The 25221-nt window shown below is 52.8% G+C and overlaps 1 protein-coding gene and 1 non-coding gene across 10 annotated transcripts in view; both read right to left on the bottom strand.

Moving 5' to 3' along the window:
- Nucleotides 1–25221, bottom strand: part of PRRC2B (proline rich coiled-coil 2B) — a 92781-nt gene that overhangs the window by 6401 nt on the left and 61159 nt on the right. For 3 of the 9 annotated variants that reach the window (XM_077851112.1, XM_077851116.1, XM_077851118.1), the window contains 17 exons: nt 24618–24813; nt 18638–18854; nt 15896–17956; nt 14556–14752; nt 13823–13968; nt 13069–13210; nt 11195–11277; nt 10511–10699; nt 10174–10371; nt 9640–9726; nt 8771–8875; nt 8427–8619; nt 7527–7624; nt 6453–6580; nt 5633–5873; nt 2646–2825; nt 1943–2034 (listed from right to left, as the gene is read on the bottom strand). In XM_077851112.1, coding sequence (XP_077707238.1) covers nt 1943–2034; nt 2646–2825; nt 5633–5873; nt 6453–6580; nt 7527–7624; nt 8427–8619; nt 8771–8875; nt 9640–9726; nt 10174–10371; nt 10511–10699; nt 11195–11277; nt 13069–13210; nt 13823–13968; nt 14556–14752; nt 15896–17956; nt 18638–18854; nt 24618–24813 — 4553 coding nt within the window. Of the gene's footprint in view, nt 1–1942; nt 2035–2645; nt 2826–5632; nt 5874–6452; nt 6581–7161; nt 7223–7526; nt 7625–8426; nt 8620–8770; nt 8876–9639; nt 9727–10173; nt 10372–10510; nt 10700–11194; nt 11278–13068; nt 13211–13822; nt 13969–14555; nt 14753–15895; nt 17957–18637; nt 18855–24617; nt 24814–25221 lie in introns of those variants that run through there. The other 6 variants (XM_077851115.1, XM_077851117.1, XM_077851113.1 and 3 more) reach the window with 5 other exon arrangements.
- On the bottom strand, nt 3616–3698 carry LOC144287311 (small nucleolar RNA SNORD62). Its single transcript, XR_013355146.1, has one exon. It is a non-coding gene; the product is annotated as a small nucleolar RNA SNORD62 (small nucleolar RNA).

Here is a 25221-nt window from a genome sequence, read left to right as displayed (position 1 = left end):
CGAAGCCCCAGCTGTGGGTAGATACTGACCGGACGAGTGAATGGGGACTACCCGTCTCTCTGGGCCTGGAGGGTCTGGAGGGTCTGGACCGATGGGACTCTGTGACCCAGACAAATGGTCTACGAAGCTGATTTCAGAAAGGTGCCAAGTTTATTCCTAGAGTTTTCACTTTTTTAGACAGTGTGTGTGGGAGGGTGAGTGGAAAGAGAAACCAAAAGGAACAAAAATCTTTCAGAACATCTTCCTGAATGTATCCGTTGACCAGACAACCAGTTCTCCTGGATGTTGCCTAGGTGCTATGTGGAAGAAAGATTCTGTGGTCAAAAGCTTGAGAAGTGCTGTGTGCGGGAGTTCATCGGGACCCTGGACAGTGGGGGAGCTCAGACCCTGTGCCGAGCACCACGATCCCAACGAGCACACCCCTAAATATCTGACCAGGGAACCCTTTTTTGGCAGGGCACACCTCAGAAGCCCTGTTTCCAGAAAACCTGGGAAACACTGCTCTATAAAAATACACCAATTTTCCCCCCACTACAACCCCAACAAAACAGAGGCTATTCGTGAAGGCTTCTATGTTCTACGCGTTCTTCAAAGAGCCCACTGCTGTGTCCCTACCCTGAACAGACATGGGCAACTCTTGCTGTGTGAGCATCTGTGCTCTGGTTTGCCTCTGGGACCAGATGCAGCTCAATGTCACCCATGGCGACAGGGGGCTGACAGCATTTGTTTATCCACAGAGCTTCCTTCCTTATTCCAGACTACAGTCATCATTCTGTGTTGCTGTCTGTATCTTTCATAGAGTTCTGTTATTTTGGCCTATGTGAAAAATATGGTCACAACACAAAACAAACTAATGAACAAAAATAAATGAAGCCAAAGGGTAAAGTAATAGAAAAGATGATGGAAAGGGGGAAACGTCACACAAATGCCTCTGGAAATGCAGGTGGAAGCATGGAATGATGGGAAGGACGGGATGGACGGGACGGATGAGGACCCAGCCTCGACACTTCAAGAGCAGCGGGGCAGAGTGGCCACAGCTGCAAGACCGGAGATGATGCTCTGATCTGCAGACGTGCTCCCCACTCGGAGAGCAGCTATACGCCCCTAGAGGGTCCTCGGGGCGCCCTGGAGCCGGGCCGCTCACCTCTCACAGAGCGCCATGAGTCACACGTCTGCTTTGCTTGCTTACAAACAGGAGGATGCTCCAAGCATCTCCCACGTGTAACAAGAGCCAACCGCACCTGCCCATGGGCCCCGGGCCAGAGCATGCTGCCTCCCCATCCCTGCCACTCTTCCTCAGGGGCAAATAGGTCAGTAAGGCCAGAGGTTCTTTGACTTTCTAGTATAATAAGTAATTCCACACCAGGATTCATGCAAAGCCACCTCCCAATCCAGCTAAGGGACCTGGGACAGTTAGTTACTGGAGAGGCAGAGACCGAGACCAAGGATGCAAAGAGAAGGGGCCAGTCCACATGGCCCCACAAGGCCAGCAGCCACAGGCCCTCATGGGGCCAGAGGGCCAGTGCAGGGGGCCTGCAGCCCCAGGAAAGGGAATTCTCCTCGCCTTCCAGGGAGTACACCTTCCTGGTCAGCAAATCTTTTGTAAAATCTGGTGGGAAAGCCGTGAGCAGTCAGGTCAGGCCTCACACTATTAAAACATCAGCTTACTACCTTTCCAGAAAGCTCTCCCACACCAGAACATTTTATTATGATGACTAAAAGCAGAATCACTCTGCTAGTTCACTAAAACATGGTTCACTAAAACATGAAAGTGTCCCAGTATTGAAATTTCAAAGTGACACGTGGCCTCAAAGAGGACCCTGCCTCAGTGCCCTCCCATGGCTCTCCCTGGGCCCCCAAGACTCTTCTGAACCATGGAGTCCCATCTAGACCAAGTACTTGGTGATGCAGCATCTGACCCCCACCCAGGGCATTTCTTTACCTGTAGGTCTGGGGTGATGGCACAGAGCCTCCTGAAGGAACATTCTGTTTACTGTCGGCAAAGTGGAAGCCCTTCATCTCCATCTGAGAGGACTGGAGACACCACAAAGGTATGAGTGGTCATTTGATGGCCCTGTGCTGCCTGGCCCTCACTGAACCACCCTCGTGCAGAGACACTGAGAATTTCCAGCGGGGGAAAGGGATCACCTAAAGCAAACTGCACTCCCCCTCCCCCTCCAATCTAGGCTTGAGAGGCTTCTTGGAACCAAGGACCATCCTGTTTTTGTTCTCTCGAAGTGGGGTGGGGAGAGAAGACTGTGCACCACCATCAGGATGGCCATCAGCAGAGCCCCTGAAGCCGGGGAGGAATGCAGAGCCTGGACCCCAGCCCTAGACACACTCCATGGGGATGTCTGGGACGGTCTCTGAAACAGCCCCACAGCTCCCCTAGCCAAGAGGCCCCAGGCATCACCACCACACACCCCTTCCCTTCTCTTCTGGGTGTCGGCTCATGTTGCTAGCTTGAACCAAGGTGGGGAGGGGTTGTGCCATGGGGTTCCTAGAAGACTTCACCACGAGCAGGAAACCAGTGGTCTGGTGAAGCCAAGAGCTAGCTTGCAGCCCAACCTCTGGAATTTTCTGCCCCAACAGCACTTCCTGACTTAGCTAGCAAGGTTTCTCCCGGGCACGAGAGTCCTCCTTACCTCTCTGCTGGTGTTAAGGACCGAAGGCTGGGAGCCGGGTGGAAGGATTCTTCGGGGGGCCCCGACAGAGAGGCTCTGCCCCTGTGGCAGCTGGATGGACTGTGGTAGAATCAGAGGCTGCTGCCCGGAGCCGTACCGCGGCAGAGGCAGCTGGGAGCCAGGCAGCGGCATCGTCAGCTGCTGGGTGACAGGGACAGTCAAGAGGAGGAATGGATGTTGAGGAGAAAGCCACGAACTACTGTTTATATGTGTCCCCAGGAGAGGACACACATTATACTACAGGTTCTCATTTTAAGAGAATTAAAGCGTGGCCTCTGCACAGCAATATAGGGTCTAGATTTCTGCTAGGGAATACCCTCAGAAGTAGGGCAAGTCTGATTGCTGGAACCAGCAGGTGGAGAAGACAAGCTCAGGGCCGTGCCAGCAGGTGCTACACTGTAACATGCTCACAGGGGACAGGAGTGGCTCCTCTCCAGGGCTGCAGAGGGCTGCATGCACCCAAGTGAAGCACCAGGACACTATCAGACCCAGGGAGCAGAGAGGACAGAGCGTCATACTGGACACAGACCCAACATGGGGAGTGCGGGCAACAAGCCCCTTATGTGTTGGGGGGGTGGGGCGGGGAAGAGTTAGGGAAGGTCAGGAGGCTTCTTAGGAGGTAATGTCCAAGCAAGTCCCCAAACACGAACACTGGATGGATTTCTATCTACATACTGCTTTGCAAGGCAAAAAAGGGAAAACCCCTTTATTGTTTTGCCTCTAAAGGGTATGGAAAACTCAACTGAGTTCTGGGGTAAAGGGTTCCTGGAACTGGAGACTCTTGGATCCTTCTGAAGACTATTATAATAGCAGAACATGGGGGAGAGGGGAATGGTGACAGCAAGCTCTAAGGGACCACTTCTCAAGTCCAGCACCAGGTGGGTGACAAGGACAGCGGGGTGCCTCAGGACTGAGGCAGGGACGCCACTTGTCTCTCAGTCACTTTCCTCTTCATCCCCCTGCATTGAGTCCACGGGGGGGTCAGAAGGATCTATTGGAATTACATCACGGAGACGAGTGGCAGCCAGAGCCTCAAGACCCCACGTTCCTCCTTGCACACAATAGAGTGTGGGACGAAGAGGAGGATGTTACTACGCTTCTGGAGCACTGGCTCCCCATGTGGTATGGCCAAAATTGTGTTTTAGGGGGAACCTCAGCTGCTATGTTGAGAACAGATCATTGGGCCCAAGAGTAGAGCCAGGAGATCTGGGAGGAACCCCCACAGGAGCCTGGACAGGGTGGGGTGTGGAGGGAATGAGAAGTGGCTAGATTCTGTATACCTTCCAAAGATAGAGCCAATGGAACTCGCTGAAGGATCAGAGGGGATGTGAGGGGACATGGGGACCTACAGTGACATAGATAAGACAGCCAGAAGGACCAGGAGAAAAATCAGGTTTTGGACTTGATGCCTTCACACACTATGTTTGATATGCCCTAAGACACCAGAGCAGAGGAGACGGGTAGCCCACAGGTGAGAAAATAAATACCTGGTGGGACTGGGAAGACCTAAGTCCCTTGATGGGACTTTGAGCCATAGGACTAGACAGAGGTTGGAGGGCAGAGCCTAGGGGGCACCAAGAAATCATACACCACACAGGTGAGGAAGAAGGGGTTGCCAGGATGGCAGCGCCTATGAACAGAGTGAAGAACATGACTCCAGGTGTCAGGAGCATCCCGGAGTCAGATGCTGCGGATGGGTCAGCAAGATGAGGGTAAAGAATAACCATCAGGAATTGACTGGTGTCCTTAAAAAATTTTTATGGTTTTGTGTTTTTAATAAGGGGAATAATAGAGTTGGCTGGGTACGGCCCTTCGTTGTGCCCACAGCACACGTGATGTACGTAGGAAGGAGCTGGAGCCTGGCTGGAAGGGCCTTCCCCAAGCTCCGCCAGCCCACCCCTGTGGCAGGAAAGCCCTCAGGCGGTGCTTTGTACAAGATCTCTTGTTTCATCACTGCTTCTATTTCTCTAGTGACAGGGTAGAGGTAGAGGGTGGTGAGGAGAAAGTTGCAAGTCTGAGACGGGCACTGGAGGCTGGGGATTGATGGGGCCCGAGTTCAGGGGCATGGAGACTCCCGAGGGTGGCTGTCGGGGCCTGGCAGCAGATAGCCCAAGCAGGTCTGGTTTTCTGTAGGCACAGACAGCTGTGCAGACACAGGCCTGGACCTAAGTGAGAGCATTGGAGTGGGGACAAGGACAAATGCAATGGGCAGCACCGATAAGCTGGCAGGGAAGTGAGCCCACAGGAGAAGGTGATCAGGTGGCCAGAGCTGCATCGCTAGCAGGGAGAGCTAGCAGAGCAGGGGTGGGCATGAGTAAAACCCTTAAACTTGAGATGGTGGAAAAGGTACAGCTTCTGGCATTGACAAGTCCCGACAGGGCTCCCACGCGGAGCCCTGGTGGCAAGGGGCCGAGGAACAGAGACCAGGCTATCATCTACACACACATCAAAACCACCAGCAGTTACAACAGGAGCTATGCTGGAGAGACTGAGCCAGGAGCGACCCTCAAAGTTGTCCAATACTACTGACGGTCACAGGAGAGGAAGACATGAAGCCAAACGCTGGATTCATAATATGGACTCACAGTAACATGGAGGCCAGTGGAGCCATCGACAGTATGGGCTCCAGGGCTGGGGTTCTGGGGAGAACAGAGGGAGAGCTGTCCAGAAGCATTAGTATGCCAGGAGAACATGCACCCCATCTCCAAGCCCCCCAGGATGAGGGCGGGAGAGAGGCTGTGGGAGGAGCAGTGCTCTCAGGGGATAAAAAGGACAGGACCATTCCAGAGAGGCAGAGGACCTAGCCCCAGTTCTAGCAGCCCAAGGACCAATCACAATGGTTACAAGCTGCACATAAGTCAGCAAAATCAAGAGACAGATAAAAAGGAAAAACAGTCACAAGAGAAAGAGGCCCTAGTGTGCCGGGCAGAGGAGATGGAATTCCTGACCTGTGGGAGCTGGGAGTCCAACAACTGGGAGGCGCCTAGGCCCGCAGCCTGACCCAGCTGGCCCTCGTAGACCAGGGCTTGGTTTCCACTCATGGGCTGGTAGGGGGAGCCGGACTGGGGCTTCACCATCTCTAAGGGCTGCATGCCTGGGAACGCCGAGTATGGAGGCTTCAAGGCTGTGCCTCCAGAGAGGATCATGGTGCTGGGTGGTGACAGGCTGGGATGCATGTACACCTGAGATCTGCAAAAGCCAGACAGACGGTGGGTCAGATGTAGGAGCACACCAGTGGGTCTCAAATAGAAGCACGCAGCACGATCCCCCAGAGGGCTTGCTAAAATCCACACTGCTAGCCGCCCCCCACCCCAAGCTTCTGACTCAGAAGGTCTGGACAGAGCCTGAGAATCTGCATTTGTAACATGGACCTAGATGGTGTGGATGCTGCTGGTCCAGGGGCCACAGTTTGAGCATCACTAGATGACACATCCAGGCTGTACAAGGCGCAGGAAAACCTATGTGATGCTAAAGGCATGGGACTTCAGACACATGGGAAGAGCAGACCATGGGTATAGGCAGGCGGTGGAGGCAGGCAGGAGGAAGGGAAGATGGAGAGGGGCTGTGAAGGGGTAGGACGACGTGGAAAAAAGACACAAAGCCCATGGAGGAGCATCATCAAGCCCACGCAGCTCCTGCAAGAGTCATTAATGACTCTGAAGTGACCATGATCACCACCTCCCCCCACCAACCACCCCAAAGCAGAGGCGAGGAATGGCAGCTCACAGGCCATAGAGGTGGAAGCTTGTGTCCCTGGCTGCATCTCACCTGAAGGGCTGTAAGGAGCTGAAGATCTCCTGAGCCTGGGAGGCGGGAAGCCCGCCCCTCAGTCCCAGCTGGGCTGGAGCCTGCAGAGATGTGTGAAGGGAAAGAGGGATCTGCTGGGCAGCGGCAGCCTGCGGAGGGGAAGCCAGGCAGGTAACTGGGCAGGTGACCTTGGGGGCCCTCTGAGCTGCTCCCCACCCCGCCCCGCCCCCTGTCCAGCGGCAGTGCAAACACTGCCCCAAATGCAAACTGGGGCATGTCCTTCTGGTGCTTTCCTTGCTCTTGGGAAAAAGCAAACAATTGGGTAACAACCCCAAACCCTGGCACGTTCCTATCCTGGATTCTGTACAACAGCAAGAATGAATTCTAGCTACGGTGATCAACAGAGGCATGTCAATGGTGAACAGGACTCATACATGAAGAATACATGCGGTACAATCCAGTCACGTGAAGATCAAAATCTGGTAAATCTAAATGATGTAATAATTAAGAGTATGTTTCATAAAAAGGTTGGGACAGGCCAAGTCCTCTGTCCCCAAATCTGCTTCTGCCCAAGGGCCCCACCGTCCTGGCACACAGTTCTGTGGGCTGCTGGACCATCAGAAGGCTCCACTCCAGCTTCAGGAGGGAGACTTCAGAAATCCGCCCCTTGCAGCACAGAAAATACGCCCATCCTGCATGAAAACAAACACCTGCACGTTTCTAAAACTACCTCTTTCTAATGCATCCATGCCTGGGAGTCTAGGCTTTTCTTCTCTTCATCAGAAGGATACCTGATACCAAAGGATACCAAAGAGAATTCCGTTTCAGCTAATTCCCCAGCTAGGACACAGGAAGAGCTCTGAGAGAGGGAGACAGAGAGTCTGGAGCACTGAGCTCCCGTCCTCTTCCCTGTCTCTCCTGTGTTCATTCACTGAATGTTTCCTGGCTGCTAGGACAGGCTGGGAGCTGGGCATTACATGTGAGGGACACAGGAAGCCAGACAATGAACAAATCAATGAAGAAATTAACTCCACTGTGCGCTGCACCCCCGCCCCACCACACCCTGCCCAGGCCCGCCTGGCTTGCAATCATCACCTGCTGGTAACTCTGCTGCTGAGGTATCGTTTGAGGAACCAGCCGGGGCTGACTTGCAAACACATGGCCATCCAGGTACAGAGGCGGCAGGTGGTTGCCTGCAAACAGAATTCCAGAAAACAGAATAGGATCAAGTCTCACTGTTCCCAAATGTTTGCACGTGCATGCTTTTCCGGGGAATCGGGAGGGAGTGTGTGCAGAGCCTGCTCAGCTCCCTGCTGGTGGCCCCTTACTCCAGCAGCCCCACACCGACTCACCCACTTTCAGCAGCTTCAGGGCCCCAGAGCAGGGGCAGGCTCCAGCCTACCCTTCCTACCCAACCCCTGGCCCACCGGCCCACACCTTCGGGAGTGGCTCCACTGCAGCCCCCGGGTTCTCTGTCCCCCTGCACTGAGTCCACAGTGGAGGATCAGAACAGTTTCCTGAGACTCTGTAGCTGGGCCCTCAAACCCTCACCTTTCCCTCTGGGCACCAACACGGTGGTAAAAATGGCTACCACTTACTGAGGGCCTGGCTGGTACAAAGCCCTTTCCAGGTATGACCTCATCTCATCAGCTAACCCATGGAGAGCCAGTCTTCTCTCATGGAGAAGGGACCACAGCAGAGGGCTAAGCCACTCACTGGCGGAGATGACATAGCCACTGCATGTGACCTGGCTCTGACTCAAAGCCCCATCTCTGCTTGCTCCTGGCCTGCTTCCCAGGGCAGGGGAGCAGAAAAGCAGAAGGGGCAAGTTATCTGCAGCACCTGAGAAGCTATGACCATTCAACCCAGAAACAAGTTCCTTCTTCTGCAACTCCTTAAGTCAAGCAATCCAAGTTGAGAGAGAGAGAGAGAGAGAGAGAGAGAAGGGAGGTGAGTGATTCCCCGGAGCTGGTTCAGGCCAGGGGTGGCATATACCTGGGAGAGAAGCAGAAGGCGCGACCGAGGCCACAGGCATGGGCGGCATGGAAACTCCCCCGAAGGAGCTATAGTTCACCCCGGTGGAGGCTCCCACAGACGACGGGGGCTGGATGCCTGAGCCCCCGCCTCCAGGAGAGCTCTGCTCTGGCAAACTGGGTGAATTTTCCCAAGCCTTGCGTGCAGACTCCATCTGAGAAGCCAGGGGAGTGGAAAAATTACCACCAGGGCAGCAGAGGCTAGTACAGCTGGGGGGGTGGTGCTTCCTGCTTCTGTGCAAGCTAGGGCACCAAGGTGGGACGACCCCCCCCGCCCCCACTCCTCCGGCTCTGTGCTGGTGATACCTTCAGGGTGAGGTCGGCGGTGGGGAAGGACATCTGGGAGAGGCCAATGGCCCTCTGGATGTGATGGTCGCGCCGGAGGATGGGAATACTCTGTGTTAACCCCGCCTGGAAGGAGACAAGAAATTGTGGACTAGGCACAGATGCAACATGACAGCACACCAAAATATACCTTCAGCTTGGGTCACATGCACTGAACACGTCGGGGACGAAGCTGCCAGCCACAGAGCCACAGAGATCGTGTGTGTCTCCTCCAGACAGCTGCCTTCACAGACTCCATCCATGAGAGCCCACAGAGAGTGAGTCCCACACCCCCACCCATGGAGCACTCCACCTCAGCAGGGGCAGCCGCGCCAGCAGAACTGTGATCAGCTATCAGCACAGAGGCAGCAGGACCTCACCTGGAGATCCCCAGGTCCTGTCTCAGCTGCCCTACCCAAAAACTGAAAAAAGAGGCCCTTGGGAACATTTCTTCAGGAATGTGGCCAATAGACCCTCCCACACACGCCCAGTGCCCATGGATGTATTATAAGGATCCTGAGCAATTGCTCAGGATGAAGACATCTGTCCCAGGCACTATCAAACATACGTAACCACAGACCTTGGAAGATCAGAGGATCACAGAATGCCAAATAAGCCAGACCTCAGGAATTATGTTCTCCCATTTTAAGATCACAACACCAGGATGTGGGACATTTACACAACTTGCCCAAAGGCATGCAACCAGCTAGAAAAACGTGTCATGCCTCATACTCGGGTCAGGCAGTTGGTCCCCTCCTCTGGCTTCAGAGCCCCCCTGGGAGGTTTCCTCTGTTCTTTCTAGGGCCTGCCAGAGTAAGGAACAACAGAGCTTGGGGTGGAAACACACTCACATTACTGGCCAAGGCATCCTGAAGTTTGACAACCGGATTTCCCGCCGGACCAGAGGCAGAACCAGGTGGCAAGCTGAAATCGGAGTCCTGGAGAGGAGGAAGAGCCCATTGAGATCATCCGGCCCACTTTTCGGCAGAGACACACGTTAATTTGAGCCACAGTCTCCATGACTCAAAAAACTGACTGAACAGCAATCACCAGATGGTACCCAAAACAAGATGCCACCCTCTGACTCCCTCTGTGCTCCCTGCCTATGCCCACTGACCAACCTGATGGAGACACTGAAGGTAACCAGTCTGCTCAGCCTGAGAACCTAGCTGCTGTCAGTAGAACCATCTAGAAGGCAGCTAAGTAACACCTGCCTCATCCAGCACGCCAACATGCTCCCCCAGAGTACTGTTTGGCTCCCATCTCCCTGCTGTTTCTTGGGTGACAAGCCTGTCTCAGCACCCACCCCTTCCTCTCCAAGTACTTAAAAAAAAAAAAAAAAAAAAGGTGGGGGGGTGGAGGGAAGGAAATAATCCAAGCCTCACTTTTGGATTGACTCCAAATTCAATGGGCGGCACCGGCAGCACAGAGTCCACGTGAATCTCAACCCCGTTAACAGGCGGGACGACAGCCCCCTGCAGCCGCTCAGCCCCCTCTGAGCCCTTTCTGTTTTTCAGAGAACGCTCATTGCCGATGGGTCCTGGTCTGTGCTCCTTGCTCTGTCCTGAGCCTTGTTCTGAATCCTTGGTGGAAAAGCAGAGACACTTGAGAAACACAGACCAGAAGGACCCCAGTCCCCAGCTTCTGAGCCCAGGAAGAGGGGAAGACAGGACGACAGCCCCTCCTGCCCTGGCTCAGGCCCATGAGTGGACTTCAGCTTACCTTCGGCTCAGGCTGTTTCTGAGCCTGCTCCTTGTGGCTGTCGGCCTTGGGCTCCAGGCCAGGCCCATTCATGTCCTCCGGCTTCAGAGTGCCGTACGGGGAGCTGCGCTGTGAGGAGGTCGCAGACGACTCCCGAGACTCAGCACTCAGGTCAACGCCGCTGTCCCCCTGGCTGCTCTTAAAACCCTGCTGTGCAAGCACAAAACAGTTTAGGAGCCTTGACCCCCAAACTCCAACATGGGACCATCCAGGAAGCAAGACCAAGCACGTGATTGAGTCGCATATCCACCCCCATGCCTGTCCCTTTTAGACTTTCGCCCTCACCGGCCAATGGTGCCCAACAACTGAAGACGTGATCGAAACCACAAGATATTCCCTGGACAACAGAGACATGGCTGCCAAACTTATCCCCTTGTGACTCAGGTCTGATAGACCAGCAGCCACCACAGGCTTGCAGATGAGGCCCCGGTTGCTCACTGTCCAGGGTTATTCACCGCTCTTCCCTTCACACAGGCACCTCACCCAGATCAGGAGTCAGGACCTGTGGCAAAGGTCCCTGGGCCAGCCTCACAGGCTCTGGTGAGGGAAAGCTGGGCTGGGCAGCAGGTACCCGAGGCCCAGGATGACCTGGCCACAGAGGCAGTGAGCAAACACACAGCCCCGAGCAGCACAGCAGTCACTCACCTCAGCAGAGCCGGGCTCGGTGCTATTGAAGGCAGTGGCGGCTTTTGTCCATGAGTCGTTGGCTGGAGCCTGAACAGGGAGGGCTGCCCGAGGGAGGAAAACAGAGAGTCAGGGCATCACAGAGGAACCCCCTGGCTGGAGAAACAAGCCCGGGTGCGGCTGACACACCCCCAGGCTGCTCCCTGCCCTCCCTGTCCCGTACACAGCATGCTGGAGAACAGATCTGACGCACAGGAGCTTGTCTGCTAGCCTTACCCAACTTCCCAGCATCCTCAGACACACTCTAACAAACGTGCTTCATTTCCCTTGTTGACTACATGCTCTAGTAAGCACGCCGGCAGCTTCTCACTCACACTGGGGAAGATTCTCTAGTGCTACCCCTGCAAAGTGAAGCTTTCATTTAAGCCAACTATTCGTTTCTACAAGCCGGCAGCTCCCGCAAAGACTTTCAAAGATTCAAGCAGGTATTATTCAATTCCTGTCAGCTCAGGGACCACGCCAAGATTCCCACAAAGCCACAGGCCCCGTGTTATGTACACAAAACTTGCCGTGCTGTTTTCAGATCCAGGGCCCCTCTGAAGCCGTGCAGGGGCCCCTGGTCTGAGCAGCTGATGAGGCGCTATGGAGTCCTGGTGGCAAAGGCCTGAGAGTGGAGGCAGCTGGAGTCTAGTTTGCTCAGAGCAACAACCTGGCAGGTATTTGTGGATGTTCAGAGTGTTATAACCATCACTCACATGTGCTACCAAATTATCTGATGGCAATATTTTACTTAGTCATCATTATACTTCCAATCAGAGTTGGATATCTTCCAATGTTACTCTGCAATGTGCTGGAACCAAGGTTTTAACACTAGGAAAGTGACAGGCCATGTGGTAAAACTCAGAGAATCAACACTCAGAACCCAGAAGTGTGGCTGTCTGTCATGTGGCTCTGGGGTCAAGTCACTGAGCTCTGAAGCCTCGGCTACTTTGTGTAACACCCTGGAAGTGGATAATTTCTCAAAGCTCCCCTGGGAGGCATCACACATCCTTGTTTTATTCACCTGTGTCCTCCACAGGGCTTTGCCCAAAGTAGGCAGTGAAGAACAATCTGCTTGATTAACAAAGTTTTGTATTTTAAAATGAGTTACCAGAACCAGAGCATTGGATTTGAAATTCATTTTAAATACTCAGGGAAACAGGGGTGCCTGGTGGCTGTGTTAGTTGAGTGTCTGCCTTCAGTTTAGGTCGTGATCCCAAGGTCCCGGGATCAAGTCCCACAATTGAGCTCCCTTGCCTGGCAGACAGCCTGCCTTTCCCTCTTCCCCTGCCTGTCGCTTCCCCCTGCTTGTGCTCGCTCTCTCTGTGTCAAATAAATAAGCAAATCTTTAAAAGTTCAGGGAAACAAGTATTTTAAGAAGTAAGATCCCTTCACTATCTCGCTACAAGAGCCTGAGGAGAAGATGACAAAATCCCCTGGGGTCAGGGCCGGTGCAGATGGGAAAGCTTCTGACTCTCTTCTCCTCCCTACCAGTCACCTGTTGCTCTTCCACAGGTAAGAAAAGATAACTGACAGGGACAAAGGAGTCGGGCCATCTCCCCCAGCAACTCTGGCTGGTCAGGGGCAGGGCCTCTCCTTGTCCAGACCACAAGACACACAGAATGGTGTGCTCCTGCCCCCAGTCTCAGGCAGGGAGAGTTTCCTTCTGTGCAGGGACTATAGCAGCAAGTGGTGCTAAGCTGGCCTCTAACAGTGTGGCCCTGGAGAGGAGGCAAGAGACAGGTAAAGCTCCACGTGCATTTGCGGGCCCAAAGCCGGATGCTCCCCAACAAGAGACCCCAGGCCCAGGGGATGGCTGTGGGCCAAGGAGCTGAGCCTAAGCACCCAACTCTTACCCTGGCTGCTGCTCTCCCAAATCTCAGTGCCCAGGCTACTTCCGGGCACAGTCACGTCACTCTGCTCCAGGCACAAGTTGTTTTGCTTTTTAGCAAAGCGAGGAGGAATACGGGAGGAAAGACTTCGCCCCTTGACAGGCACCTAAACAGAAAAAATGGTGATGGAGTCCAGCCTAGACATAAGGCATGAAGAATGACAGGTTCTTCCCAGAGAGGGGACCCTGGGGCCCCAAACCACCCCATCAGAAACTGCTCCGGAGGTGCTGGGACTCTGGTCACTTGAGACCTCAAGCACAGGTAAATGGCAATGCCAACAAAACCATCCCAGGAAGGGCTGACAGGCCGGTGGACACAGACTCCCAGGGGCCAAGTGCACAGTGCCCGGCCCTGACTGCCTTGGAGTACAGGGTCCGTCCCTGACCCTCATGATGCCCTGAGTGACAAATCTCATCCCAAACAGGCCAGAGCGGTGGGAGGAAGGTGGGCTTGGAGGGGCTGACAGCGGCGTGCATCCTGCTCAGACACATTTCAGCTGTTGTCACCGGAGACAAATCACCAGCTTTGAGAAGAGGGATGCTGCACCTACTCCCACAGGGCAGCAGCGGTGGTGGGTGCTGGGGCACAACACATGCCACGTAAGCACTCTCTCCTTCTCCTCTTCTATCTTGGGCTTAATTCACAGCTCTCTCATCTCTCTGGCTCTGGGGGTCTCGGTGCAGGCCCACCCTCCCCTCCTTCACCCCCCACCCCTTACCTGTACAGCCTGCTCCTTCTTCCTCCTCTCTTCTTCCAGCAGACGGCGCTGCTTCTTGGTTAGGACCTCGATGAAACCTTCACCCGCCATGGGGCCTACCTCATTTTCCTCCCCAGGGCTGGACCCGCAGTTTTCAATGATGGAATCTGAACCCAGATTTCACAAGAAGAGACAGTGTTTCCATTCACCAGAATAAAGGATAATGCAACCCTATCAGCTCTTGATATCTAAGGATGGTTCAGCTCAGAAGGCTGGACAGTACCTGGCTTGATGCCTCCAAGGAGCATTGTTTGCAGGGTCTATGGAAATCCTGCTGGGATCTCTACACCCTCCCCACTACCCCTCAGCACACGGTTATCCCAAACCAGGGACCTGAGGAGCACTCCAGTTAAGAAGACAGTCTCTGGAGACAGAAGCTCTGATGTCTCAGCTCTACTCCTAACCAGTTGCATGACCTGGACAAACCACTCAGCCTCTCTGGGCAGCAAGTTCCCAATCTCTTTAAAACTAGGACACCTCGGGGTACTCTGGGGGTTGGCAAGGCTGTGAGCAATGTGAGGGCAGGAATCCTATCTGTTCTGCTCACCAAGGCAGCCCTAGCACTTAGCCCACCACATGCCCAGAGGCTAGGATGCTCAGAGAAGGGGCAAGCCCAGCAACCCGACAGAGGCTGCCATGGCCCTAAGTGGCCTGGGCTCTCCTTCCCACTGAAGAGGCGAGGAGACAGACTCACTTCCATAGTTCAGGTCAAACTGTTTCATGGTTTCTCCCTGTTCACCTGCCCTCTGAGCAGCCAGCTTGGCCTCCTTCTCTGCCTTCTCACAGGAGGCTTCGGGGATGTCCGATGTGGCATGGGCTGCCCGCTCCAGGGCATAGTGGCTGCTCCCACCGCTGCAACCAAGACCTCCAGGCAAGGCCTCATCTGGGGACCTATAAAGGAAGGAGGTTTTCATTAGGTCAGAAGTGACCAAAAGCTGAGGAAAGGGGAAAAAAAGGAGAATCTGCATGTGCACACAGCACGCACACAGACACAACGCTCTGACCTACAGCAGCCCCTCTGTTGAGTCGAAGCTGCTCACCAGCAGCACCTCGGCCCGCTCACGGGGAAAACCACTCTGCCCCCACCCCTTCCAGGGCTCAGGACCTCTGTTACTCCCCACCACATGCCAGACTCAGCAGGCCTGCACAAAAGAGACAACGGAGGGGATGCTCCGAGCAGAGCCTCAGAACCTTCTGCTCCTGGCACGTGAGACTGGCTAGCAAGGCTAAGCTAGCCTGACACCTAGAAGGATCAGCGTCCTCTTAGGGTACCTTCTCTGGGGCTCTGAGTTAATCCCACCCCAGGTTTCTAGTCCTGGATTCTAAGGAGGTTGGGAGGCAAGAAGCAGCCTTTCTCAGCCAGAGGCATGACCTGCATGTGAGCAGGAAATCAGGTCGCACAAATGACTCCCTGCACGTATCTTCCCCTTTCCCTGATTCTGGGCAACCTGCAGGCAATGAGCCACCACACCAGCCACCGGAAAGACCTCTAGGTTCAATGAGAGATGCTCACGGGGCCTCAGGCAGCTCACTCCCTTGGGCTACTACAGGACTCTTCCGACGAGGCGGTCAACCCCTGAAGCGGAGCCACATCTCACTGTCCCTACTGGGCCAGGAGGCCAGCCGGCCCACCAGGATGCTGGGTGACAGCAGCCCCGGGGCAGAGGGATCTGGGAGACTGTGCCATGCACAGGTAGCGACTCTCACCCCAGCAGGGCAGCAAGGCACATATGGAGGCTGAACTTTTGGGGGCACTGCTGGAGCAGCCACCACATGAGGACCGCTAAGGTGGGGACCACAACAACAACACGCCACAAGAGAAGCACACAAGCAGTGCAAGAGCAAGTGATGGAGACGCTCACACAAAATAATGGCCTTGGTGGGCAGTCGCCCTCCTGGAGCATGACAGAGGAACAGAGTCGGGGCACCTGACACACGGCAGGACACGCATGCATGGAGTGCTGCTTAAAAAAACGGGTTTAGTAACAGAACAACAGCAACAGAAAAGAGCCCGGGGTTGGGTTTGTGTTTTACCTTTTGGCTTTCAAAGGCGTCCCATTCTGTTGGCTCTCATAACGGGGAGAAGTGTCACCACCACCTGGCCTAACGGCCTTCTCCCCAAACCCCCCCGGCTCCAGCTTTCGGCTCTGCCTGTCGGCCAGGGGCCTCTGGCTGGAGAAGCTCCTCTTGGCCAGCTCCTTCTTCTCGCCCACGGCAGCCCCAGGCAGGCTACCGTCCACCTGCGGGTCGGGCTCGACCCCGGGGCCCTCATGCCGCTCCCGCCTCTCACTGAAGTCACTGCTCTCAGAGGCTGTCTCCCATTCCTCGTTGGCGTGATCAGACGAGTTCTGGTATGAGAGCTCAGGGGACCCACTCTTGTCCCCAGGGCAGAGCTTGGGCCGGCCTGGCCATGGCCCTGCCAGCAAGTGGGGCTCCTCCTCAGGCCCCCACAGGCCCAGGGATTCCCGCTCCTGTCGGAGGCGCCGGAAGCGCGGAGGCTTGTCCTGGCGTGGAGGGCGCCTCCTCCGGAAGGGCCGGTTCTCTGCGCCCTCTGAGTCGGCTGCGTGGTCATCAGGGAAGAAGGGCCTCTTGTCCTCTGGGCGGCTGTCCTCGAAGGCCCTGGCACCAAATGAGTCCGAGTGTCTGTAGGCATCGGGGACACAGTCTCTGTCTGCAGGTCGCCGGGACCCGCACGTGTCCGGGGAGCCATACTCCGGCCAGGAGGTACCAGGGCTCTTGCTCTGCCAGTGGGTGGCCTCTTTGGACACGAAGGTTCTCCGCCCATAGCCGCAGCTGCTCAGCCGCGGAGGGAGCGCCCGACCGAAGGTGCGAGGGCCTCGGCTCTTGGCTTCGGGGCCGCCGGGGTCCTCGGAGCACACCTTATTGGAGCGCCAGGAGTCCCTGAAGTCGCCCTTCCTCAGGGTGCTGCCCTCGCGCTCCAGAAGCGAGCCTTCGCTCCCGTTCTCCGAGCCTCGCTGCCGCCGCCGCTTTGGAAGCTCTTCGTACTCGGAGCCCTCACTGTGCGTCTCGCTGGCGATCCGCCGCCGCGGCTTGGCCCTAGGGAAGTCTTCGGGCTGCCCAAAGTCCCGCAGCCCCCGGCCACGGCCGCTCCTCTGGCCGCTGCTGTAGATGCCCCGCGCCCCGAGCACCCCCCCGCCGCAGAGGCTGGGGCCGCCCGTAGGCCGCCCGCGGAAGGTGAACTCTCGGAAGCCACGGCCCCGGCCCCGGGCCTGTCCTCGGCCCCCAAAGGCTTGCTCCTCGTCGATAAAGATCCAGTTGTTCCTCTTCGTCGGGGGAGTGTCGCTCGACTCCCGGGAGGGTCTGCTCTCCCAGGCCCTGTCGGGCTTCTCGTCCTCTTCGCACCTGCTGGCCTCGCGGCCCAAACTAGCTCGAGCAGAGCTCTGGTCCTCCAAGGGGGAGGGGGAGGAATTGGCCAGCGCGGGGTCGTTCTCTTCATCCTCGTCCTTGTCCGCCGTGCGAACCGGCCCCTTCTCCTTAGCCACACGGGCACTGTCCTCCCCCAGTTCCTGCTTCATCTTCTCAAGCTCCTTCTCCTTGTCCTCTACCTTGAGGGCTTTCAGGACAGGCTTCTTGATGGGTCCTGACCTCCGCGTCCTGCCGGTCTGCTCCTGCTGCTGGCTGCCGGGGCCCCGGGGCTCGGATGTCCACTCGGGCTCCAGGGACGGCTGTTTGTTGGGGCTCCCTTCCTTCTCCCAGGAAGAGACGTTAAACGACGGCTCCTCCCGCAGTGCCCCTTTCTCGATGCCGTTGACTGTGTCGGTGGCCTCTGATGGATGGCTAACGTCCCAATTGCTATACTCTTGCTTTTTCTCAGCTGGGGCAAAGTCGGGCTCCAGTGGGGAACACCTGAGGTCTGGGGTGTGACGCCCAGGAGCACCTGCTTCCTGAACATTTTCTTGGGGTGGAAACAAAAGCTCCTGGCCTATTCTTTGAGAAGAGACACAGCTGTCAAAGTCTGCTTGGGCCTTCTTGTCAAAAGCACTCAAGAACTCCTCCCCTCTCTCCTCAAGGAGATCGCGCTGGGCACCTACGCCCCCTGACCTTCCGGGTGAGGCAGAGTAAGAGCTTTCATTCCTGAAAAGGAACCAGAAAAATCAGTCAATGTGATTGGAGCCTGGTTCCTGGTTTCCATGCTGAACACAGAGCTTAGTTTTAAAAAGAAAAAAATTTTTTAAAAAAGAAAACGAAAAAGAAAAAAAAAACATAAGCACCAACATTTGCTCTATCTTTAAACGCGTCTCAGAGCTGCTGGGCCATGGGTTGCTGGGTGGCCCCTGGAGTCCAGAGTGAAGAATGCGGTGGCTGCTGGTGGACTCAGGGTGCCACCTGGAGGCAGAACAGCTGGGGTCCTCCGGTGCAATGACAAGCTGGAGCCTGGGAGTCCACGGAGAGTCTGGGGCACTGGGCCAGCAGGGTGTGCTTGCTTCACTTTCACAGGAAGGAGCCACGACCCGGGCACTCGACCCTGCCGGACCCACCCCTCACCCTGACCCAAGGTTCCACAGATCTGCCTCTGACCCAGGACCTCTCCTCAGCCGCTGCCAGTCTCGCCGACAGGTAATCGTCTCTCATACGGAGGCATTCAAGCAAAACTCATCACATTCTCCATCCCCGGAGGGCACTGCCAGTCCCTGTAAAGCCGCCCTTCCTCTGGGCAAAGCCTCCGGGGACAGAGCTTCACCCAGAACCCCTTGCAAGCAGGACACGGAGATTCTGCCTTGAACTGCAGGCCAATAGGGCCAAGTTTCATCTCACCTGACATGCATGTCCATGGCCAAAGTGTCATTCGATTTTGGCTGGGGAAGCGAGTAGCCCTTGCTCTGCAGTGCCATGTAACCCTCGGGGCTCCACACGGGGGCTGGGTCGAGGGTGGCCACTTTCCTTTCTTGCAGTGAGGGCACACAGTTCTGGTCCTCAGAGCGACAGCCAGTCCCACTGAGGGAATCCTGGGGCATCAGCGGCTTCATCAATCCTGAAGAAGGCAGAGGCAAAGAACTTGTCTGTATCAGCTCAGAGAGCCATGCTCCAATCTCAGGGACAACCAGAGGCTCAGAGGAGACAATGGTTACCCTGTCATGTGGACACAACACCCCACCTGCTCACCATCACTGGGCTCACCAAGTTCTCGGACCTCAGAACCTCTGAAAGCACACATGCCTGCAATATGAGGTGTCCAAAAGACCCATTCTAAGGCCTGGCCCACCTGAGGTCCCGGGTTCAGAGCTCCTTGTTGAAGAATCCACCAAACTGGCAAATGGAAACTGGAAATAAACTAACTGGAGAGCAACTCCTGTCAGCAGAAGGCGTAGAAGGGCCAATTCATCAGCCACAAAGGTCTGTGTGCAAGCACAGACGCCTTAAGTCTCCTGCATACATACATGTGAGGAAGAGGAGCTGCAACCCAGAGTGCTTGTGTGGACAAAGGGCTGGTGTCTGCCTGCTTAAAAACTCAAGCAAGAAGACTTGGGAAGGGATTTTGGTTTCAGTTCCTTTTTTATTTTAAGATTTTATTTTTTAGTTCTCTCTACACTCTACATGGGGCTCAAACCCACAACCCCAAGATTAAGAGTCAGATACTCCACCGAATAAGCCAGCCAGGTGCCCCAGTTCCTTCTACTTCTAGCTCCATGATTGACTGCAATACTCCACAGTTTTGTACAATGAATGAGAGCAGAGAGACCCACATATGACAACAAACTGTTAACTGGCCTGAGGTGATTAAGAGACAGACAACAGGGATCCCTGGGTGGCGCAGCGGTTTAGCGCCTGCCTTTGGACCAGGGCGCGATCCTGGAGACCCGGGATCGAATCCCACGTCGGGCTCCCGGCATGGAGCCTGCTTCTCCCTCTGCCTGTGTCTCTGCCTCTCTCTCTCTCTCTCTCTGTGTGACTATCATAAATTAAAAAAAAAAAAAAAAAAAAAAGAGACAGACAACAGGATGCCTAGGTGGCTTCGTCAGTTGAGTGTCCAACTGACTCTTGGTTTCAGCTTAGGTCATGATCTCAGGGTCATGGGATGGAGCCCTCCATCGTGCTCCATGCTTAGAGGCGAGCCTGCTTGAAATTCTCTCTCTCCCTCTGCCCCTCCCCTTGCCTCAAACAAATAAATCTTTAAAGGGGGAGACATACACTTCACCCCACCAGATATAAGCTGGATGGGGAAAGTGTGGTCCCATGGCCTCTCTGTCCATATTGATCAAGTGGGGGAGGGTAGAGGAGGAGGCAGTGCAGAAATTAAAAGTCTCATCGGGCCTAAGTCCTTGGAGAAAAGATATGATTTTTCAGATACTCTCTTCACAAAGCTTATTAGCAGTCATGCACTTTGTTGTGCCCATCTTTTAGCCATAAAATGGTTCTAAATTAAGCCAGTGGGTTTAAAGCTTTCTTGTAGGTATGGAGTGCCCTGTTCAAATGCCATTCCATTGATACAGGAATCCAACATATAGTGTGAGTCAAGTGGTAGAGACCCTCTCTGAACTCTAAAATTACATACCACTCATTAAATACTGATTATGAGGCACACTAAAGCGCTTGATACTGTACATAGGCTTATTTTTGGCAATGTGGCAGTTCTTACTACCTGAAAAACCCTGCTACCACAAATACTCTCTGCCACAAAAATGCTGGGCAGAATGTGTCAAACATTTCACCTGTAGAGACACCTGGGTGGCTCAGTGATTGAGTGTCTGCCTCTGGCTCAGGGTGTGATCCCACATCGGGCTCCCTGCAGGAAGCCTGCATCTCCCTCTGCCTAGGTCTCTGCCTTTCTGTGTCTCTCATGAATAAATAAATAAAAATCTTAAAAAAAAAAAAAAAATTCACCTGTAGAGGTTCCCAAGAAAACGGGAAACCCCCAGGGGTTTGAAACCACAGCCCCAGGCCAGTGCCACAAGCTGGTGCCTCCTGGACAGGAGCAGGGAAACACACTTTTCAGTCCCAGCAACTATGGGCTTCTTCAACACAGGACAGCACAGGGGATGGCGTTTTTCTGGGTAAGGCAGAGAGCTATAACTGGGACGCTGCTCAAGATGGAGACTCTCAAAGGGTAAGGGCCTCAATTACAAGGCAGATTTAAAAATACATGCTCTTTAGCATACAGGAACAACTAAGTTTGTGTCTTGGCCTAGGCCAGTTAGGGAAAGACAATTTGCTGCTAGGCTGTGTAGGCTTTCATGCAGTCTAGTGGGAGGAAAGTTCAGATTTATACCCCTACAGCGGTTCAGAAATTTCCTAAGTTAGAGTAACAGGTGGTTCTAGGCTGGAAGGAGAAGATATAAAACCATCCTGGAGGAACTGACTCTCCATTCAAGCCATACTGGATTCCCACAATAAATAAAGTTCTATGAAGATGAACTCACGATCCAAAATTACCAGCAATGTGGGAAGCAGCCCACCATGAGCCCACAGCAGGCCACAGGGTTATATGCCTCCCTAAGAACTTCAGGTAACAGAATAATAAACATGGAAATTATGTTTTAAATTATAAAAGCACAAAAACTAATTGAGAACTTAAAAAAATATGCATACACAAAAGATAGATTTGATTTGATTTTGGCTCAGGTTATGATCTCAAGGTCCTGGGATCAAGTCTTACATTGGGCTCCATGCTCAGAGAGGAGTCCATCTGAAGACTCTCTCTCTCTCTCTCTCTCTCTCCTTCTACCCTTTCCCACTCACCCATGCACTCTCTCTCTAAAATAAGTTAAGTAAATCTTTTTAAAAATGAAGATTTGAGAAAAAAAATTCCAGTAATAAAAATATAGTCACTGAAATTAAAAAGTCACTGGACAATAAAAAAAAAAAAAGTAGATTGGACATAGCTGGAGAGAAAATTGACACAACACATTGAGACAGAACAGCAAGAGGCCAAAGAAAAAGAGATCTTAAAAACAGCCAGAGAGGGATCCCTGGGTGGCGCAGCAGTTTAGCGCCTGCCTTTGGCCCAGGGCACGATCCTGGAGACCCGGGATCGAATCCCACATCGGGCTCCCGGTGCATGGAGCCTGTTTCTCCCTCTGCCTGTGTCTCTGCTTCTCTCGCTCTCTCTGTGTGACTATCATAAATAAATAAAAATTTAAAAAAAAAAAAATAGCCAGAGAGAACCAGGGCCCAGCAGAAAGGCTCCCACAAAGAAGGGTGGCAAGAAGGTGTTCTGCCATCAACAAGGTAGTAACCAGAGAATATACCATCAACATTCACCAGTGCATCCATGGAGTGGATTTCAAGAAGCACGCCCCTCAGGCACTCAAAGAGATCCAGAAATCTGCCATGAAGGAGATGGAAACTCCAGATGTGCACAATGACACCAGGCTCAACACAGCTGTCTGGGCCAAAGGAGTTAAGGAATGTTCCATACTGTATCTGTGTGTGGTTATCCAGAAAATATAATGAGGATAAAGATTCACGAAACAAGCTCTAGACATTGGTTATCTATGTACCTGTCACCACTTTCAAATATCTACAGTTAATGTGGATGACAACTAATCGCTAATTATCAAAGTATAAAACTGAAAAAAAAAAAAAAAAAAAAGGCATCAACCAGAGAGAAAACAGAGCAGGTTACACAGACATGAATCACTAAGCACAACAGGAGCCAAAAGAAAAATGAAATACAAAAAAAAGAAAAAAGAAAAGCAAAATGAAATACTATCTTCTTGGTCCTGAAAGAATTGCCAACCTAGAATTCTATACCCAGCTAGAGAAAGGGGGTCATAAAGACTTTTTCAGGCAAAGAAAACCTACTGCCAAAAACATTTCCTGAAGAATTCAACAGAATTTACTTCATGAAGACGCATGTCACACCCAGATGGAAGGAAAATGCAAGAAAGAGAAGGGAGCAGAGAAACCAGTAGACAGAAGCAAATCTGAACAAGCACAGGTTGCACAAAACAACAAAAACAATAATGACTAATTTGGTAGGCATAAAAACAAGGAAGTAAGATTCTAGGGAACAAGAGAAAGATGACGTCATAAGAGCTCATGTTAGGGATGAGGATGCTGACGGGCCGCGGCAAGTCAGCGGTGCAGGTGAGAATGTAGCTAACACGGGACAAACAGAACGCAGAGCACAACAACATAAAGAAGAGGAAAATTTGATACAAAAGAAAGGAAGAAAAAGAAATGCACAGAAAGGCAAGACAAACAGGAAAGCATAAAATAGGAGAGTAGGAAACCCAATGTACTAATCCCCAAGATCTAATGTGAGGCACTTTGGCAATTTAAGTCAGAGATTTTCAGAGTGGCTAAAACCATACGTACCTTTTTGGACAAGACCGATTCCCCCCAAGAATCGGCTCAGAGAGACTGACAGGAACAAGATGGAAAAAAGATTCCAAATAAGCACTTGTCAAAAGAAAACCAGAACGATGACATGAAGATTAGACGGAGTGGACGTCAGAGGAAGGAAAGACAGTCAAGGATGGTGGGGTGTACATGACGACGAGGAGAATGAGATGTGTCATGCCACACCTGTCTGCTTCCAGACAGAGAGAGCAAAACCTGACAGGCTCAGGGACTGGACAGATCTACGGCCACACCAGGAGACTTTCACACATCACTCGTGGCGGGATAGATGCGTGCCACACCACACAGTCAGCATGTTCCGTGTCGTGGGCCACATCCAATTGGAGGATAGTATTCTTTTCAAGCAAACCCAGAATGTTAAAAAAAAGAGATCATGTCAGAGCCTAAAAGAAAATCTCAACAAATACCAAGCAACCTAGATCAGGAGCTGGCTGGCACTGGGAAGCCCTTGGGTGAAACCTGACCTGCCACCTGTTCTTTAAAAATAAAGGTTTACTCGAAAGCAACCAGACTTGTTCAATTACTATCATCCTTGGTCATTTTTGTTCTACAGCAACAAAATGGAGTAGCTGCTCAAAGCCTAAAATATTTACTATCTGGAATTTATAGAAAAGTTTCCTGATCCCCGAGTCTGTATCGTGCAGACAATGTCACCTGATCACCAAGAAATTATATTAGAAATTAACACCATAAGGATAATCTTAAATTTCTAAATATTTGGCAAATTCACAACATACCCTTAAAAATCATCAACCAAAGAAAGGTAACAAATCAAAACCAGAATAACATTTAAAACTGCACAATAAAAATGCTGTACCTATAGTTCAGGTAATACTTAAATACGACAAAAGGTCAAAAATTAATGAGCTAAATATTCAACACAATTATTTAAAAAGAACAGAGACACTTCAAAGGAATTAATGAGGAAAAGAACAGAAAGTAATGAAATAAAAGTCAAATAAAACAAAGGAATTAAGAAATCCAAAAACTGCTAATTTGTTCATTTTTTTTATTTTTCAAACGTTGCTTTTTAAAAATGGCATTACACAAACCTTGGGAAGGACAAATCAAGGTCAAAAAGAAAGAAGGCACAAAGAACAATAAGAATGGAAAGAGAAAAAAAAAAGGAGAATGGAAAGAGATAAAACTTCAATAACAAAAAAAAGATGGACAAAACAACACAGCAGGAACATCAGAACTAATTAAAACAACGTATAATGCATGACCAGAAGGACTCTTCGCCGAGATTCTGTGTGAATATACTACAACCATATCATCCCCACTTTGCAAACAACAAAGTTAAAATTCAGACTGAACCTGTGAGTTACAGAAGAGGCCATATTAGAAGCCAGGTGGGTCTGATTCCTGAAGCAAAACCGTTCCCCCACACCATTCTGGACTCTACTGGCATGGCCCACGGGAGCATGCTTACCTGAGGGATGGAGGGCAGAGGGGTAGAAATCCACCGGGGGGCGAGTGGGCGGGATTCGTGGGTCCATGTAGGAAGGCATCATCATCCACCTGGGATCGAAACCCAGCATCTGGGGATGGTGAGGGTAGAAGGTGCGCTGTGGGTGGGAAGGTGGAGGGTATACCGGCTGCCAGTGCTGCATTTTGTACAGCTGCTCCTGACCGGGGAAAGAGATCAGGTTAGACGGGTGCCCCAAGGCAGAGACCATGCCTGTGTGTGTATTCACGGGCAAACACACACCCATGTACATACAGCACACATATGCATGCTCACTCACACGCACATACCCACTCCCCTACGCACCCCCCCACAGCACACAGTCACGTCAAGCCCGGACTTCAGGAGTCTCTGATGGTTCCCCACATCTCTCCGTGGAATAGCCCGAATCCCACCAGGCCCCATATGAGCTGCCCTACCTGCCACTAGCTTCACTGCGCATGACTGCCTGGCTTTCTGTGCCATGTGGCTGCCTGCCTCGTGGGGCCCCGGTAACACACTGGGCCCTCCACCTAAAAGGCTCCTGCTCCCTCCCATCCTGGCTCACACCCCTGCTCTTCCTTCAGCT

Source organism: Canis aureus, chromosome 16 (genome assembly GCF_053574225.1).
Source record: "Canis aureus isolate CA01 chromosome 16, VMU_Caureus_v.1.0, whole genome shotgun sequence".
NCBI lineage: Eukaryota > Metazoa > Chordata > Mammalia > Carnivora > Canidae > Canis > Canis aureus.
This window is presented reverse-complemented; position numbering and strand designations above follow the sequence as displayed.